This window comes from Doryrhamphus excisus, chromosome 10 (genome assembly GCF_030265055.1).
Source record: "Doryrhamphus excisus isolate RoL2022-K1 chromosome 10, RoL_Dexc_1.0, whole genome shotgun sequence".
Lineage (NCBI taxonomy): Eukaryota > Metazoa > Chordata > Actinopteri > Syngnathiformes > Syngnathidae > Doryrhamphus > Doryrhamphus excisus.
The window spans coordinates 13,673,908-13,690,973 of record NC_080475.1 but is presented as its reverse complement, the minus strand read 5'-3'; the positions used below and the strand labels follow the sequence as shown (position 1 = coordinate 13,690,973).

The window sequence follows — 17,066 nt, the reverse complement described above, 5'->3', positions numbered from 1 at the left end:
ATAAGGTGCCTAGTGGCTCAAACTGCCTCCCAACTGGCTCGTGGTGGCCCGTAACGGCGGCAAAAATTGAGTTTGGCGGCAAAAAAAGTTTCATTAATTCATTTTCTACCGCTTATCCTCACGAGGGTCGCCGGTAGGTGCTGGGGTCTATCCCAGCACATATAGACAAACAACCATTCACACTCATATTCATACCTATGGACAATTTGGAGTCGGCAATTAACCTAGCATGTTTTTGGAATGTGGGAGGAAACCGGAGTACCCGGAGAAAACCCACACATGCACGGGGAGAACATGCAAACTCCACACAGAGATGGCCGAGGGTGGGATTGAACTCGGGTCTCCTAGCTGTGAGGTCTGCGCGCTAACCACTCGACCGCCGTGCAGACCAAGAAATTTCAAAATGTTTAAAATTTTCGTTGTGCCACTTGCATCAAGCAATCAACCGCAAGAGTCCACCAAGTGGAACCAAATGTCGCAAACAATCCAGCTATTGGAATCCACTGGAATGTAATGGCGCGAGCCAAGTTGCGCCAATGATGCTGGGAGTCAACTGGGCCAGTGCCAGTTTGCGCCAATGATTATGTGATTGGCAAGTAGTGGCTCGCTATGGCGAGCCATAATCTTTGGCACCAACTGGCGCACGGCTCCTAGCATAAACGACACAAACACAAAACAGAGATCCACACAGTTGAACCGGCAATATTTCACCATCAGAGGTGGGACGGCACCTGTGTGAAAGGGTAATCCACAGTGCTGTGATGTGTTAAAACAAATTGTATAATTTATGGGTATATTAATTATTTTACTGTGTAAAAACACATACAGGGTTCTGTATAAAATGCACAAGTGGATAAGGTGTGTCCTGGCTGGTCCACCGATACATACGCTGATCTGATGTTATTTTTAGTCTGTTCTTACTTAGTTGTAGAGGCTGATTTGTACTGCGAATCTGTCGTTGTGCTATAAAATATTAAAAAATTATTCATCTTCCTCCCCTGAGAAGACAGTTTTATATTTGTGAACCTTTTTCTGTGTGAAAGTCATCAAATTCCAATCATGTCTCTTATATTACTAAGATTTATTACCGCAGGGCTGTAGCAGTTGTAAATCTTTATGTGTACTAATATAAACTATGCAGTACAAATGCTTGCTTGTATCTTCTGTAGTTTAAAAAAGTTATTTACTGTAAGACAGGAGAAGTACTTGGCCTTTACAAGATAAACATCAGACAGTTGAGCCTGGCTACTTGTAAGTTATTTAGGACAAGTGTGTGTCAAGTGTGATAATCTGGATGCCAACAGTGGTTCATGTCCTCATGTCGACACTGACCGCCGCTCAACTAGGAATATTGGCTCAAGCTGTGTGCACTTTCACACAGCGCATACGTGTAATGATACAGAATATATAAAATTCTTATCAGATTATTTTTCAACACAATAGGGTTTTCCTGCTGTTTTCTGTTCTGTATAAACAACATCGACAAGGAATGTGGGTTCAAAGTTGACCCGGCAATTTTATTAAAAAAAAAGTAAAAAAAAAAAAAATAAATAAAAAAACCTTAAACTATATTAGGAAAGCAGGAAGTGAACAAATGTAACAGTTACTGATTGTAAAAGTACCAGATGGAGGGGTAGGATTTAATAAGCTTTGCTTCTTCCTACTCCTTTTGGACATGTGGAACTGTGAACTGATTATGTGATGCATTCAATTGTAATCTGATGCATGTTCAAATGAAATTAAACCATTAACATTACCAAAAGGCTACAGATTACAGCTTTGATAGCAACCCAAAAATTAGCAAATCGCATTCCTGTCAGTGCATTTTACACAGGACATCAACATTGGAAAAAAAAGACAGAAAAACACCATGTGTCTTTAGACTGTACACAACGGTAGCAGCAGTAGTAGTAGATTGCAGAACCAGGCAAGATGTCAAAAACAGGTCAAACCAAGATGTCAGAAAGTAGCAGGAGTAGTTTTTTTTTTTCCCCATCCTAGAATTCCTGTCAACCCACACACATCCTACAATGACGGCCATGGAGTTCGTAAGGACAAAGAATGTGTACGTTTTGGACTTGACACGTAGTTGATATGATGTTTCCACATGTGGAATGTTTCAAAGGGAAAGGCGAAAACAAACAAATGAGCGGCGGTTCTGGAGCTCACCAATCCCCCCCCCCTCCCAAAAAAAAAGACTTTCCTATTTTTACCCTGGAGATGATGATGATCTCTGCAGGGAAAGCACCCTGTTCGCTTCTTTCCTGCAAATGTACCGTCCCTGAAGAGAACCTAAAATAAACATTTGGAAAACCGCATGGATAAATACGACGGCTTTGTGCGGAAAAACATTGTGCTGCCTCACATACTTCTAGAAGAGCGATAGAAAAAATAAAATCTGAAAATGACAAATGAAAGTAAGTTAGACGCATGTGAACAAATGGAATTGGGGAAAAGACTCATGGCAAATTGATCCTCTAAAATGGGAATCAAAGTGAACATCTCATCATAACACACACAAAAGATACTAAGATACTCTAAACCAGGGGTCTCAAACACACGGACACTAGTTTGAGGCCCCCGCCTTGATATGAAAGTTTAATGTTAGTGCGGCCCGCGCAAGTTTGATATGGATGCTGTATGGTATCATACCTGTATGGTATCACCCAGAAAAAAATTATTACGTTTGATTAATGTTCATGTTAAAGGTTAAATAACTGTTAATAGTTATCCTCCCTATCCGTGTGGAAGTGGTAAGTTTTTGGCTTTTTTAAGTTTAAAGGAAATAACTTCTAACTCTAAATGTGCTCCCAATGTGTCTTTGGCATGGAATTAAAAACAACAGCAACATAAACTTTGACTGGATACACAACATTTTGAAGTTTGAGGAATCGCTACCTATTTTTGAGACCATATTTTTCGACATTTTGTTTTTTTAGGATATCGGCGTACAGAAACGTAACGTTTCAAAACACACAGCATTAGTTGCCTAAACCAAAATAACCCAAAGAGCACAGCGACCACTCATCCAAGAGGTCACAAAAGATCCCACAATGACATTCTCACTTGACTTTAAGGTTAGCGTTCATGACTCCACCATAAGAAAAAACACTTCCAAGAACTTATCTCAATTTTGCCAGAAAACATTCTCAAGATCTCCAAGAATTTTGGGAAAATACTAACGAGACAAAAGTTTCTGGAAGGTATATGTCCCATTACATCTGGTATGAAAGTAATATTGCAATGGTAAAATATGGTGGTGGTAGTGTGATGGTTTTGCTGCTTCAGGACCGGGAAGACTTGCTGTGATCAATGGAACGAAATCATGACTTCTACTAGCTACCATTACCATTACCATCATGCACTATTCCCGAACCTACATCTAATTCACAGTATGTCAATATTAATTTTCACAATGAATGTAGAGTAGTATCAGGGGGAGATTTTTTTGTTTATTTATAAAAAAAAATTTGGTTATTCAAGGCGCCACACTTTGGCTTTTTGTTTCGATTATGTCATTTTTATTATCAACCACCTTTGCTTTCATTGTTGTTGGAGGAGGATGAGGAGGCGAAGGAGGGGAGGAGCGTCTGGCGTTTGGTCGCGTTCCCTTGTGGTAATATTTAATAACAAACATTAAGAATACCACAAGAATCCTTCACCGCATTCCCACGCTCCCAATGTCCGTGTCCACAAACACACACACACACACACAGTATATACAGTGGTATGAAAACTTTTGGGCACCCTTGATCATTTTCACCCAAAACTTTGTGTGCAATTTAGGAATGTAGTATATGCAACTTTTTGGTCAAAAATAAATAAATAACCCTCCTTTAATCTATCAAGCAAAATTTTAAGCTTCTTCCAAAGACTTTCAATTAGATTCCGGACCAGAAAAGAAGACCTTTGGGCACCCCTGATCATTTTCACCAAAAACTTTATGTGCAATTTAGGAATGTATATGCAACTTTTTGGTCAAAAATAAATAAATCAACAAATAACCCTCCTCTAATCTATAACGCCAAATTTTAAGCTCCTTCCAAAGACTTTCAATTAGATTCCGGACGAGAAAAGAAAACCTTTGGGCACCCCTGATCATTTTCACCAAAAAAATTGTGTGCAATTTAGGACTGTATTTGGAGTCGCCAATTAACCTAGCATGTTTTTGGAATGTGGGAGGAAACCGGAGTACCCGGAGAAAACCCACGCATGCACGGGGAGAACATGCAAATTCCACACAGAGATAGCCAAGGGTGGAATCGAACTTGGGTATCCTAGCTGTGAGACCTGCACACAAACCACTCGTCCACCGTGCAGCCAGTTTTTAGTTAGTATATACAAAAACACAATGAAAATGGTTGTTACAACTTCAAAGCAGAACTCGGATGTTCCATTGATAGTTAGATATTTATGGCTGGGGGTGGGGGGGAATGGGGGGGGGGTCACCTGGACGTATTTGCATGCATACACTCACACTGAAAGAGTGATGACAGAGTGAAGGCATTTATTCTTCATTCCTGATTGATATCAGCTATGCCAATTATATCATTATTGTTTTTCTAACACTTGACTAGCTTGCGTGCATGCGTGCATGCATGCATGTGTGTCATGTCGCCAGTGGCTTTCTGACCTCGTCTCGAGGTTTTCGGTGATCCCAGCCAGAGATTCCTTTTCCATCCCTCCCGTCCCGTGTTTCGCTTGTGCGTCAGCAACGATATACCGCAACTCCCGTCCCACCCCTCCCTCCCTCCCTCACTCACTCCCCATTCTCCAGTCCCATGATCCTCCTTGTTTACAGCAACCCCCCCAAAAAAACGACCCCACCCCTGCTCCTCAAGCCCTCCAATATATGTGTGTGTGACTCCTTTGTTTTGTTTTGCGGGCCATCACTTCATAATGCAACTTAACTTCTTGAAATCACCTCCTTTTATAAGTATTACTATGACAGGAAATGGCATGAGTTATACCAGTGGCGTCATTAGGCGGATTTTAGGGGGGGTTCAGTCCCCCTAAAATTATTTTTTGTAATTTTAATAATTTTTATTGATTTTTAAAAAAATGTTTACAAAACAAAACTCTGACAAATTTCATATAATAGGGCAAAAGCAAGCTAATAAGCAAGCCATAAAATTATTTTTTGTAATTTTAATAATTTGTATTGATTTTTTAAAAAAAATTTACAAAACAAATCTCTGACAAATTTCATATAATAGGGCAAAAGCAAGCTAAGAAGCAAGCCATAAAATATTTTTTTGTAATTTTAATAATTTTTATTGATTTTTTAAATTTTTTTTACAAAACAAATCTCTGACAAATTTCATATAATAGGGCAAAAGCAAGCTAAGAAGCAAGCTAATACAAGCCTACTACTACTACTACTACTACTAGTAGTAGTAGTAATAACTCCTTTTATAACTATTACTATGACAGTAAATGCTCCAAGTAGCTATTTAGTTAACTGCAATGGTGCAAACTGCAAAAAACTGCTGTGGCTGTAGGCAACCTCCTGATGTATTTTTAAAAATATATTACATACACAAGTCTCATATCTGTTCAGCATTTGGCAACTTTATCAATGTCTGCGTGTCGGTGTGAAAGTCAGACTTGCTGTTAGGGCTGTGACTAACGATTATTTTAATAACTGATTAAGTCAATAATTCTTTTGAAAATTAATCGATTAATAGGATTAAAAAAAAAAACATTTTTAATTTCCGCCTCTTTTTTTTTTCAGAAATAGAAGATTTGAACTGACAAAGCAGTGGACAAATACCAGATTGTTGCATGTTATGTTATATAATATAAAAAAAATATTATATGTTATATTACATGATTAATACACAAAGCTTCGATTAATCGATTAATTGTTGCAGCAATACTTGCTGTACTGTTAATGTACAGTTATCAGCTGCTTCCAATGGAGGAACAGTTCTTTTTAGTTGAGGTAAATAAACACCTCAAATTTGACAGTAATTATTTAAATTTTTTCCTGATTAATAGAACGCATTTTAAGCAGATTTAAGATTTATTATTTAAGATTTTAATCAGACGTTGTTGCAGGAAGCTGAAAGCTGACAAAAGTCCAACCTTCCAGTATTGCATCTTTATCTTTTTTTTTTTAACATCCTGATCTGTTACGACATCCTGTAGCATTCCAGTAAACGTGAACACGTCACACTGGAGATACGTATGTGTGTGTGTGTGTGTGTGTGTGTGCGTGTGTGTGTGTGTGTGCGTGTGTGTGTGTGTATGTGTGTGTTCACGCCTGTGCATGCCTCAAGTGTCCGTGTTGTTTCCCAAGAATTATGCAGGAATGTGAGAACACTTCTGACGCCTTTTTTTCCTGCCTTAAGGACAACTCTTAACTAGAAATCATAAAACCGATGTACGTAGATAAGCGTCACTCTAGCTACATGTTCACACACTTTTGTGGTTAAAAACATCAATTTTCTATGACGCTTATCCTTATTAGAGTCGTGGGGGTATGCTGGAGCCTATCCCAGCTGACTTCAGGCCAGCCAATCACAGAGCACATATAGACAAACAACCATTCACACTCACATTCATACCTATGGACAATTTGGAGTTGCCAATTAACCTAGCATGTTTTTGTGGGAGGAAACCGAAGTACCCGGAGAAAACACACGCATGCACGGGGAGAACATGCAAACTCCACACAGAGATGGACGAGAGTGGAATTGAACTAGCTGTGAGGCTTGCGTGCTAACCACTCGTCCACCGTGCAGCCCCGGTCACCATATATCTACCATGAAAAACACCATGCAATGCTAATGTTGACTCATTGGAGAATACAGTCGCGGGTATGCTGGAGCCTATCCCAGCTGTCTTTGGGCGAGAGGCAGGGTAAACCCCGGACTAGTCGCCCATCCAATCACAGGGCACATATAGACAAACAACCATTCACACTCACATTCATACCTATGGACAATTTGGAGTCGCCATTTAACCTAGCATGTTTTTGGAATGTGGGAGGAAACCGGAGTACCCGGAGAAAACCCACGCATGCACAGGGAGAACATGCAAACTCCACACAGACACGACCGAGGGCGGAATTGAACTTGGGTCTCCTAACTGTGAGACCTGCGTGCTAACCACTAGGTCACCGTGCAGCCCTGGTCACAAACATCTACCATGAAAAACACCATGCAATGCTAATGCTGACTCATTAGCGAATACAAAGACAAATAATCAGTATGCTGGAGCCTATCGCAGTCTTCCCAGGTACACCCTGGACTGGTCGCCCAGCCAATCACAGGGCACATATAGTCAAAGAAGGTCAGTTATTAAGAATTAAGAATTCCTGCCATCACTAACATAGGACGTGAGCGCCCTCTGCTGAACAAATGCATGAACTATCTGCATCTAAATACTGTACTTATATATATATATATATATATATATATATATATATATAAAATAAAAATGACCAACAGAATACTGCACAGAATATTTAGACAGGCAGCTTCATTTTATTAGCGTCAAGTGGAAAATTAATCATTTTCATCATGTATATACAGTAAGTTTAAACATAGAAATATATTTTTTGTTTTATGCGGAATATTGTAATTATTTGATTAATAAGTCTTGTTTTGTTAATTAGTTTAAAAAACAGCTTAAACAATTTTTTTGCATATTATATACAGCTGCTTTATTTGTGATTTGCTCGACACATTATCATCATCAGTACTTTTTTGTTGTATAACTAAATACAATGCATGTCATCGTAGTACAATAGATCAACTGCAAGGTTGGAAAGAAAGAAAAGAGAGAGAAGAACATCAACACACACACATACATATATATGACAAAAACGGACAAGACAGCGGTTGACTTTGTGTATGTACAACAGTACTTCCTGTTGGAGGACGCGTCATCGAGAGTGACGCCATGGCAACTGTGTGATGCTGAGAAATGACAACGTTGATGAGGTCTGTTGGGGTTTTTACTGCATGGTGGCGTGCTTGTTTATAAAAGGTACTTATCTTGGGACTAAATATTATTAGCATTTTTTTAAATTATTATTATTTGCACCAGAGGTCATGGTCTTTATCAAAAGAAAACGTCAATAGCTTCAGACGTATTGGAGTGAAAGTGGTGAAACCCTGATATTGTCCCAAAATAAGGCTGTGGGTTCGAGGCACACCAAGATTGGAGACAAATGGAGGACAAAATAGAAGGAAGATTCACACAAGACGGAACATTTAGAGAAGTGCATCATTGGCAAAGAACTGCTGGTGAAGGAAAAACAAGCACACACTGTACACAGTGGTGTGTGTCTGTGTGTGTGTTTGTGTGTGTTTTTTTTTACATATATGGTATTCAACATCAGTAAGTTTGATTGTGTGTTGTACAAGTGCATGAGCAAAGAAGAGGTAGCGGAAAGAAAGAAGCTGATTCGTTCTCTCCTCAGGTTCAACAACAAATAAGTGGCCGCTCCATTTGCGGAGTTAACGTTAAAAAAAGGCTGCTTTGTGGTTTATTGCTGTTAAATTAGGTGGTAGTTATTATGCATAAACAGCAGTTGCAGTTTGCTTTCATGTGGTGGATTATTTTGAGTCATTCTGTGTATTTGTATGAAGCAAGGTGGTGGTTATCAATGATAACTGGGAGGACTGGCTACATGAATTATATGACACATACTGGTGCATCACAATCATTTAAAGTATGCACAAAAATTAACTAAAGGCTCAAGAATATGCTGCTTATCCTCATTAGGATCACGATGGGTATGCTGGAGCCAATCCCAGGGCTAGTATTGCAATAATGAAGCTAAAATACATTTTTCAAAGATTTTTGCAGGGAAATTTGACTTTGTGGATTATTTCAAGTCACTGGGTGTAATTGTATTGTGCCGATAAGTGTCGGTTATCATGAATAACTGGCATGATTTATACCAGTAGCAGCATTAGGCTTATTTTAGGGGGGTTTCAGTCCTCCTAAAATATTTTTTTGTAATTTTTATTGATTTTTAAAAAAATTTTTACAAAAAAAATCTCTGACAAATTTCATATAATAGGGCAAATCAGGCTAATACTAGCCTACTACTAGTAGTAGTTGTAGTAATAACAGATAATTTTTTTAATAATTAAAAAAAAAATTTTACAAAAAAAATCTGACAAATTTCATATAATAGGGCAAAAGCAGGCTAATAGGCAAGCCAATGAGCAGGCTAATACTAGCCTACTAGTAGTAGTAGTAGTAGTAATAATCAGATAATTTGTAAAATAATTTTTACAATTTTTTTTACAAAAAAAATTCTGACGAATTTCATATAATAGGGCAGAAGCAGGCTAATAAGCAAGCCAATAAGCAGGCTAATACTAGCCTACTAGATAACTTTTTAAATTAAAAACAAAAAAATTTAACAAAAAAAATCTTTGACGAATTTCATATAATAGGGCAGAAGCAGGCTAATACTAGCCTACTACTACTAGTAGTAGTCATCAGAAGAAGAATGATGATGATGATAATAATAATAATAGGCTAATTAATAATATAATAATGATTATTATATAATTGATAACTGCCCCCCCATCCTCAGAACCTAGTGACGCCCCTGATTTAGACAACACAAACAAACAAAATCGCCTTGGACTGTGTATTTTTTCTTCCTTTTAACTGTGATAGGTGGTGGTTATGACTAATAACTGGTGGGAGGAGTGATCGTGTCAATTACAATAGCCTTTGACTTATTTTTTTTTTAGTCTGCTGATTTGTATTATGTGAACTGGTGATTCAATTTGAAAAACTACTGGAAGGCTACTTTGACATAACAGATTATTGATGTCATTGCTATTACGCTAGGTAGCAGTTATCATTAATAACCATTTTTTGGTGTTGCTCAGTCCCCTCCACTGGCGCCCCACATTTGGTGTTGTCAACCTGAGGAGAGCACCATGTGATGTAATAGTGATGATGACTAAAGGCTGTGTGTGTGTGTGTGTAATTCACAGTAGAAAGGTGAAGGCTTCCAGCAGCAAGCAGCTAACAAGTGTAAGACGAAGGCTGAAAAAGAGTTGCTGTGTTGTTGCTGCTGCTGTTGTTGTTGTGGTGGTGGTGGTGGTGGTTTGGCTTGGAGTGGGAGGAGCTAAGATAAAGTAAACAATATTATATGCAGCTTTATGATCTGAAGAAAAAAAAATAAAAAGGATCCCAATGTTACAATATTTTTGATAAAGTCGCGAAACAGTCACACTAATGAAGTAGTGTTCCCTTTTGTACAAGTCTGTTCATCAATGTGATGGCGTCCATCATTCTGGTTTTACTACGAACGCCAAAATACTGACAATTGTCTGAATATTCTGAAAACCAACAATATCATAAGAATAAAGTCAAAATTCAAAGTTTTACGCTAATGAAGTCAAAATATATGAACATGAAGTCCAGTCATGATATTGCAAAAATAAAGTGCCACTACTACGGTAGTACGGATAATTGAAGAAAAGTATCGTATTCACTGCTAAATAAAGTCGCAATAATGTCAGAATAAGTCGAAATATTACAACAAAAATATACAATACAACTGTGAAGTCATATGACTGTGGGGGGGGGAAAGTGACAAATTATATAACGAAGAAACCTTAAAATGATCAATAAATTAAGTTTGAGGATTATGGAACTAAAGTTAGAATTCTATTAGAAAAAAAGTCATAATATTACACTAAAAAATGTGAAATATTACAGAATTTTTATGTTTTTACAATATTTTCAGGGAAAAATAAGACTTTACTGAACGGTATTGACTTGACTATTATAATACAATTGCTAACAATTTCTCAAAAAGAAAATACAATCGGGCTGAAATTATTACAACTTTAAAAAATAATATTTATAATTTATTCTTGGAGATTAATTAATTTTACTTTTTAGTTACTCTTTTCAGAAAAGTGAATTTTCCTGTTTTTAAGTTAAACCTTTTAATGTACCGAATTTGTTTTCGAGCTTTAATAAATACTTAAAAAAATACATTACTTTATTACATTTTTTTTTTTTTTAATTTTCCCCAGTACTCTGTTCCGGAATTGTAACAGGATCAGATTTAATTTATTTTTGACCAATGCAACTTTTAAAATTATTTCCGACTTTGATTAGGTTTGATTGAATAAATATAATAAAATTAGAATTGTTGATTATACTCACATGAGTAAAATATACTGTACACAGTACAACTCTGTGGGGGGGGCCACCAGCTAATATAAACCTGGGGTGACACTTCATTCCAGTTTTAAAGGGAAACTGCACTTTTTTTGGAATTTTGCTCATCGTTTATAATCCTTATGTGAAATGTGAATACGTATTTCTTTCATCTTTCTGTGTATTATAACACGAGAAAATTAGTTAATTTCAGCTAGCTTACAATGCTGTCATTGGGATACAACTATTTTGACTATGAAGCCCTTTTAAAAAAATGGTTTGGTATGGTTTGATATACATGATGTGATCATGCATTAACAGGTACACTGATGATAATATGTAATAGTTACAGTTAGCTACTAGCTAACTAACACGATGCAAGAGTGGATACCTAGCTCTCGATTTCACTACATACAAGATTCTCCTTTACCGTCAGCATTTTTTAGCTAAGGACCGGAGCACACGTCCTGTGCTGGAAGACACAGCCATGCCAATGAGAGCAGAGATCGTAAGTATTGTCGTCGTTATTGTTATTCACAGAGCTAGCATTAGTATGTGTATCAATCCGCAGAGAAAATAAGTGTTTTAAGATCATTAAAATACTGCAAAATAGTGCTACCATTACATGTTTTCATCAGTGTACGTGTTATCGCATGATCATAACAGTGCAATGTTGTTAAGTGTTTATTTTTTTTAGGGGGATTCATAATCGAAATAGGTGTATCCCAATAACAGCATTGTGAGCTAGCTGAAAATAAAACTTGTTTTCTTGTGTTATAATGCACAGAAAATGGAAATAAATGTGTTCATGTTGCACATAAGAATTGTGTATGATGGGCAAAATTCCCCCCAAAAAAGTGCAGTTCCCCATTAAGTGCATTTTCTCGCTAACATCTAAATTACGTAATTAAAAAAAAACAGACTTATGATTGACTTAAGATTCTGTAGGCCTATGTGGAGATATGTTGAGGTAAACTCATCCAGGAAAAATGACTGTACATCAGTTAGTGTTAAATTAAAACAAGGGGTTAAACACAATCATGTTGGGACACAAAATAATAGATAAGATAATAATAATAATATATACATATTTACACTGACTGTATGGGCTCTAATAATCGTGGCGCAGCACAGGGTGGCGGTGGTAATTTGGTCCAGCGCACCATGACGGTGTGCAGCCAATTTGGTAATTTGGTAGACTGGACTGCGCCGATATGGGGGTGGCGGCACACCAGGGGAGGTGTCCACATTTTCAGCTTGGTGCAGTGATAACGGTACACTGAACGGTTGCCAGTCCTGACCTTCCTGGCGCAGGTGAAGCGCACCCTGTGCAGTACTAAATAGGCTGACATGTCAGGCACATTTCAATGCAACCAGCAACCACTACTTAATGTACCTGTCTGAACCAGCATGTACATTTTTGTATTAATCATCCCATCACATCTGATATCAGATCAAAGACAATGACGTGTCCCGTGGGGGGGGGGGGGGGGGGGGGGGCGTACATGATGCGCAGTCCAGTACTGTGCATTTAAAAGGCAATGAGAGACATACGTCCATTTGATTGGTTAAGATTAAACCCTCTCACTTCTTTTCTCCTCCCTCTTTGCAACTTGCGCCGGTGAGAGGTACGGAGGCGTGGGTGCGCAGCGCTGCTCACGAAAATAGCAAAGTGCGCCGGGCACAACCCTGTTGCCGCGCCTGATTTACGAAATTAGAGCCCTATGTGCTGAAGGGAGAGGTAGTATGTTTGGTTAACGCAGCGCTAACTAGTAAAGCTAAGCTGTAGGCAAAAGACTAGATAAGAGAGAAGTAAGAACATCCAAACATTGGGATCCACTAACACACTGAACAGTCTTCCTGACATTGGGACGTGATTACTATACAACTATTCTCCTCTAAGGGAGAGTGTGTGTGTATGTGTGTGTGTGTGTGGTTTATGAGCAGATGTTTGGTTCCCTTCAAGGCTATTGTGAAAAAGTCATTCCATGACATGATTGAGGTATCCATTTCCATGAGCAGGTGAGGTTTCTGGAAGGGTGCTTTCACAATTACTGGACACTTTGTGTTCCCAGTTCATTAACTCGGTTCATTTTCCCAATGGATTCTGGTCCTTTTGCAGACTTTTGAAGCAAAAAAACAGAGTTTGTTCTTGTAAGGATTCGTAATTTCATCAGCGCTAATGAGCGTAACGGACTATTGAGATATCTTTCAGTTGACCGGCCATTTTTAGTGTGAGTGTGAAACCTAACACCTAAAACTCACAATTCAATTCAGTCGACAGACTCAAAATTGAGCAAAATTAGAATAATATTTGCATAGCTTATGATGCGTTCAGTCATCGGTTTACATTTGTAATTTTGGGTCAAATCTGATTCCGGCATTTGCAACTTGGATCGGCTCAACTGAAAGATTCTGGATTGTGATTGGGACCATAGTGATTGGTTTCCTACGAGATCATAATACACCCGGTTTGGGAGATACCATTCACCATTTGTCACGATTCAAAGCCAGTCAACATGAAATTGAAAAGTTGGAATCGGATTGATATCGGATCATACCAAGGGGAAAACAAACCAGAGTCCAATTAAAAAAAAAAAAAAGACACCAAAGTGTACTAGCGTGTAAGCACCCTTTAAGTAAGGCGACAGAGGTGGAGCTGCAAACCTGGCTGAAGGGGGACGGGAAACTCGTCTTAAAGAGACAGATCACACAATATGAACCGTCTCCATTCTTCCGAGTCTCCCATCCCGAGAATTCCTTCTTTAGTAGAACAGGTAATGTTGGTGGCAAACATTTGTTTCGAATATGTCGGTAAAAGTGATCCAGAGTAGTGAGAAAGGTCGTGTTGACCACTTTGGGTTCATATCAGTCACTGCATATCCTGCCTGTTAAAGGCTCTATACAAAGTCTTGGGAGGGGGGGGGCGGGGGGGTGTCTGTGTTTCTTGTTGGTTTAGCAAGGGAATGGGATTCAAAACACTCGTTCACAGGCTTAAGCGACTGGTCCACTTCCCATCAGCCCTTGGTGCACCAAAGAAGAAGCAGAACCTTGTAGGCTGCTGAGTTAAAGCTGAGATGATTGAGGCAACGGTAGTAGTAGTAGTAGTAGTAGTAGTAGTAGCAGTAGTAGAAGTAGTATAGGATACTTGATGATGAAGAGGCACGCCCATGCTGGTTTGCCATTGGCTTAATGCGACAGTCATTTTGAGGCAGTGTGAGTGGACCATCACTCTGTTAAGGTGTGTCCTGGCCAAAATGTCACTCCTTTTCCCTGAAGGTTTTGCTGATGTTGTGGTGGTCCAGGAGGATTCTGAGGAATATGGTTGCGCAGTTGAAAAAACAAAAGAACATCCAAGGTAACTTCATCGCTTCATCACTAAAAGCAAGCCAAGCACAAAGTAGACAGATTTGCACCCAAATTGAAAATAAAGAGCTTATCCGTTGACTACAAAGAGACAGAAAAAGATCCTTTAGCTTGGGATGGATGTATGGATGTATGTATGGATGGAAAAAGACACCTTTGCGGTGGCAATATATTGATTAGTCATATAGCTATCAACACGTTAAAATGTCAATATTATTGACTAAATATGTCCACTCCACACACCCATGTCCTTGTTGCATAAAGCATCTTCAATTCTCTTAGTCATTTTTTACTTTCCCTACATTAAATTCTAAATATATACAGAACCAGATTGATCAAGTGGTATTTACAAAGTTCGTCCACAAGGGGGAGCTGTAGGCCTGCGCACTGTGTTGAGAACACTGATATGTATTGTGTTTTTAAAAAAAAAATCAAAAAGGAGCTTTTACACCAGGGATGTCCACACTTTTTCCACCTGTGGCTGCATACATAAAAAATAAAGTATGCAGTATACTTTTTTTTTGGTGACTTACTGTAAAATATTTTTACAGAACAAATATCAGCTTTATGTTACACATAAAAAAGCTATTTTTTTCTTCTGTTTCAGAAGGGCCAAAAAAAAAATGGCCTCCAGGCTGGTCTTTGGACTCGCCTGTGTTACAGCATGAAGTCGAAAGCACCCGACGTTCCTGCCAAAACTGACACTCATGCATGCATATGGAAATGAACTTCACCTTTGACCTTTAAATGTGGTTCTCAAATTTGGTAGCTTACGTTAACTGTTTTCGATTAAATCACAGTGATGCCGAGGGCTTTGAAAACAATCTTTCTCGTCTTCTGATTGTATTAGCTTACGCCACGCACGCCATTATCACACTATCATAAATCAATCGTCGTCATCAGACAAACCTTTTTTTTTTTTTTTCCCTGAGATAACAGCCGACAAACTATCTCGTCACTGTCTTCTTTATAGCAGCCTAACAAAAATGCGGTGGATAGTCTGAGTCACTATGCGACAAAACGTGATGTCATCATTCAACAAACTTCACAGGTCCAGAAAAATAATACAAAAAATAAAAGTTATTTTGTTCCCTGCGCCGAGGCCTCACACCCCCCTTGTGGTCCATTTGTTATTACTCAAAAATACACACACACTCACACACACACACACAGGTAGCTATACAAGGACTCCTCACACACACACGTCAGCATTCAAAGATGAGCGGCCTTCTAATCCACAACACTATACAACTCCTTGCTTCCTATTAACTCTCTCAAATATATATATACTGTTTATGTACAGTATATATATATATATATATACATATATATATTTAGAATATATCTTTTTCTAGTTCAGCTTATACACTTCATTTATGTAGCGTTATACAGACATTCCTGCAAAATTCCCTTTTGTCCCAGAGAGCAAAGGAATTACAACCGTAGTAACTCTCTCTTTTTCCTGTGCCCCCACGCCCCCCCCACAACCCCCCCTCGTTGGCTCAACACGCCAAGTTTGTTTATGACCCGCAAACGCTTGTTTGGAAGATACATAAAAGCACACTTCTATTCCAATGGAGGATTGTCATGAAGATGATGATGGGAGTCGCTTCTAACCATGATGATGATGATGATGATGATGATCCATCCAAGACGATGGTAACTTGGTATCCGAGTGTGGAGGAGTGTGGCACATGATGAAAGCCAGGGTATTTTTTTCCGGCGTTGAGGAAAAGAGGGGTTGGTGTTTGTTTGTTTTTTTTCTCTCTCTCTCTCTTTCTCTGCTGTTCCCTCCTGCTATGACACCTCACTGCCAAAAACCTCCAGCACGAGCGGGGTGAGCTGCATGCTGTGCTCGGGCTGGAAAGAGAGCGAGCGGTATTGCTTGGAGTGCTCCTCGTTGAGGCTGCGCAGGTCGGCCAGCTTCTGGATCATCTTAGCGTAGAGGAGGCGTCCGCCCGGGTGGTTAACTCGGATGTAGGCCTGCAGGGCCTCTGACAAGCGGTCCTGGAGCTGCTCGATGCGGGCGTGGTCCTGCACACCGGGGCGGTCTGGAAAAAAGGAATTGAAGGAATGGTGAACATTTCCGTGAGGAGAGGAGGACAACAAGGAGAAAATGAGAAGCAGAACGTTGGAAAGACAGGAAGAAAATGTGGGAAGTGGGAGGAAGAAAAGAAAACAGTGACAGCAGTTTTGTCGGTTTAAACTTGACACAACATTGAAAGAGTTCACCAACAGGTCATCAAACATAGCATATATATTAGCAATCATTTGACTTTACTAATTCTACTCCATATATATGGTAATGGTAATGGTGTTATTTCATTTGAACATGCATCAGATTACAATTGAATGCATCACATAATCAGTTCACAGTTCCACATGTCCAAAAGGAGTAGGAAGAAGCAAAGCTTATTAAATCCTACCCCTCCATCTGGTACTTTTACAATCAGTAACTGTTACATTTGTTCACTTCCTGCTTTCCTAATATATTTTTTTAATTGTTTTTTTTATTTATGTTATTAATTATTATTTCATTAATTTTT

General features: G+C 38.7%; 1 protein-coding gene across 11 annotated transcripts in view; it reads right to left on the bottom strand.

Moving 5' to 3' along the window:
- Nucleotides 1–7,476: 7,476 nt before the first annotated feature.
- LOC131136561 (vitamin D3 receptor A) overlaps nt 7,477–17,066 on the bottom strand; it is a 59,381-nt gene continuing 49,791 nt past the window's right edge. For 10 of the 11 annotated variants that reach the window (XM_058083549.1, XM_058083555.1, XM_058083548.1 and 7 more), the window contains one exon: nt 7,477–16,571. In XM_058083549.1, the coding sequence (XP_057939532.1) occupies nt 16,318–16,571 (254 nt within the window). In that variant the 3' untranslated portion in view covers nt 7,477–16,317. The remainder of the gene's footprint in view (nt 16,572–17,066) is intronic. The other variant, XM_058083557.1, reaches the window with a different exon arrangement.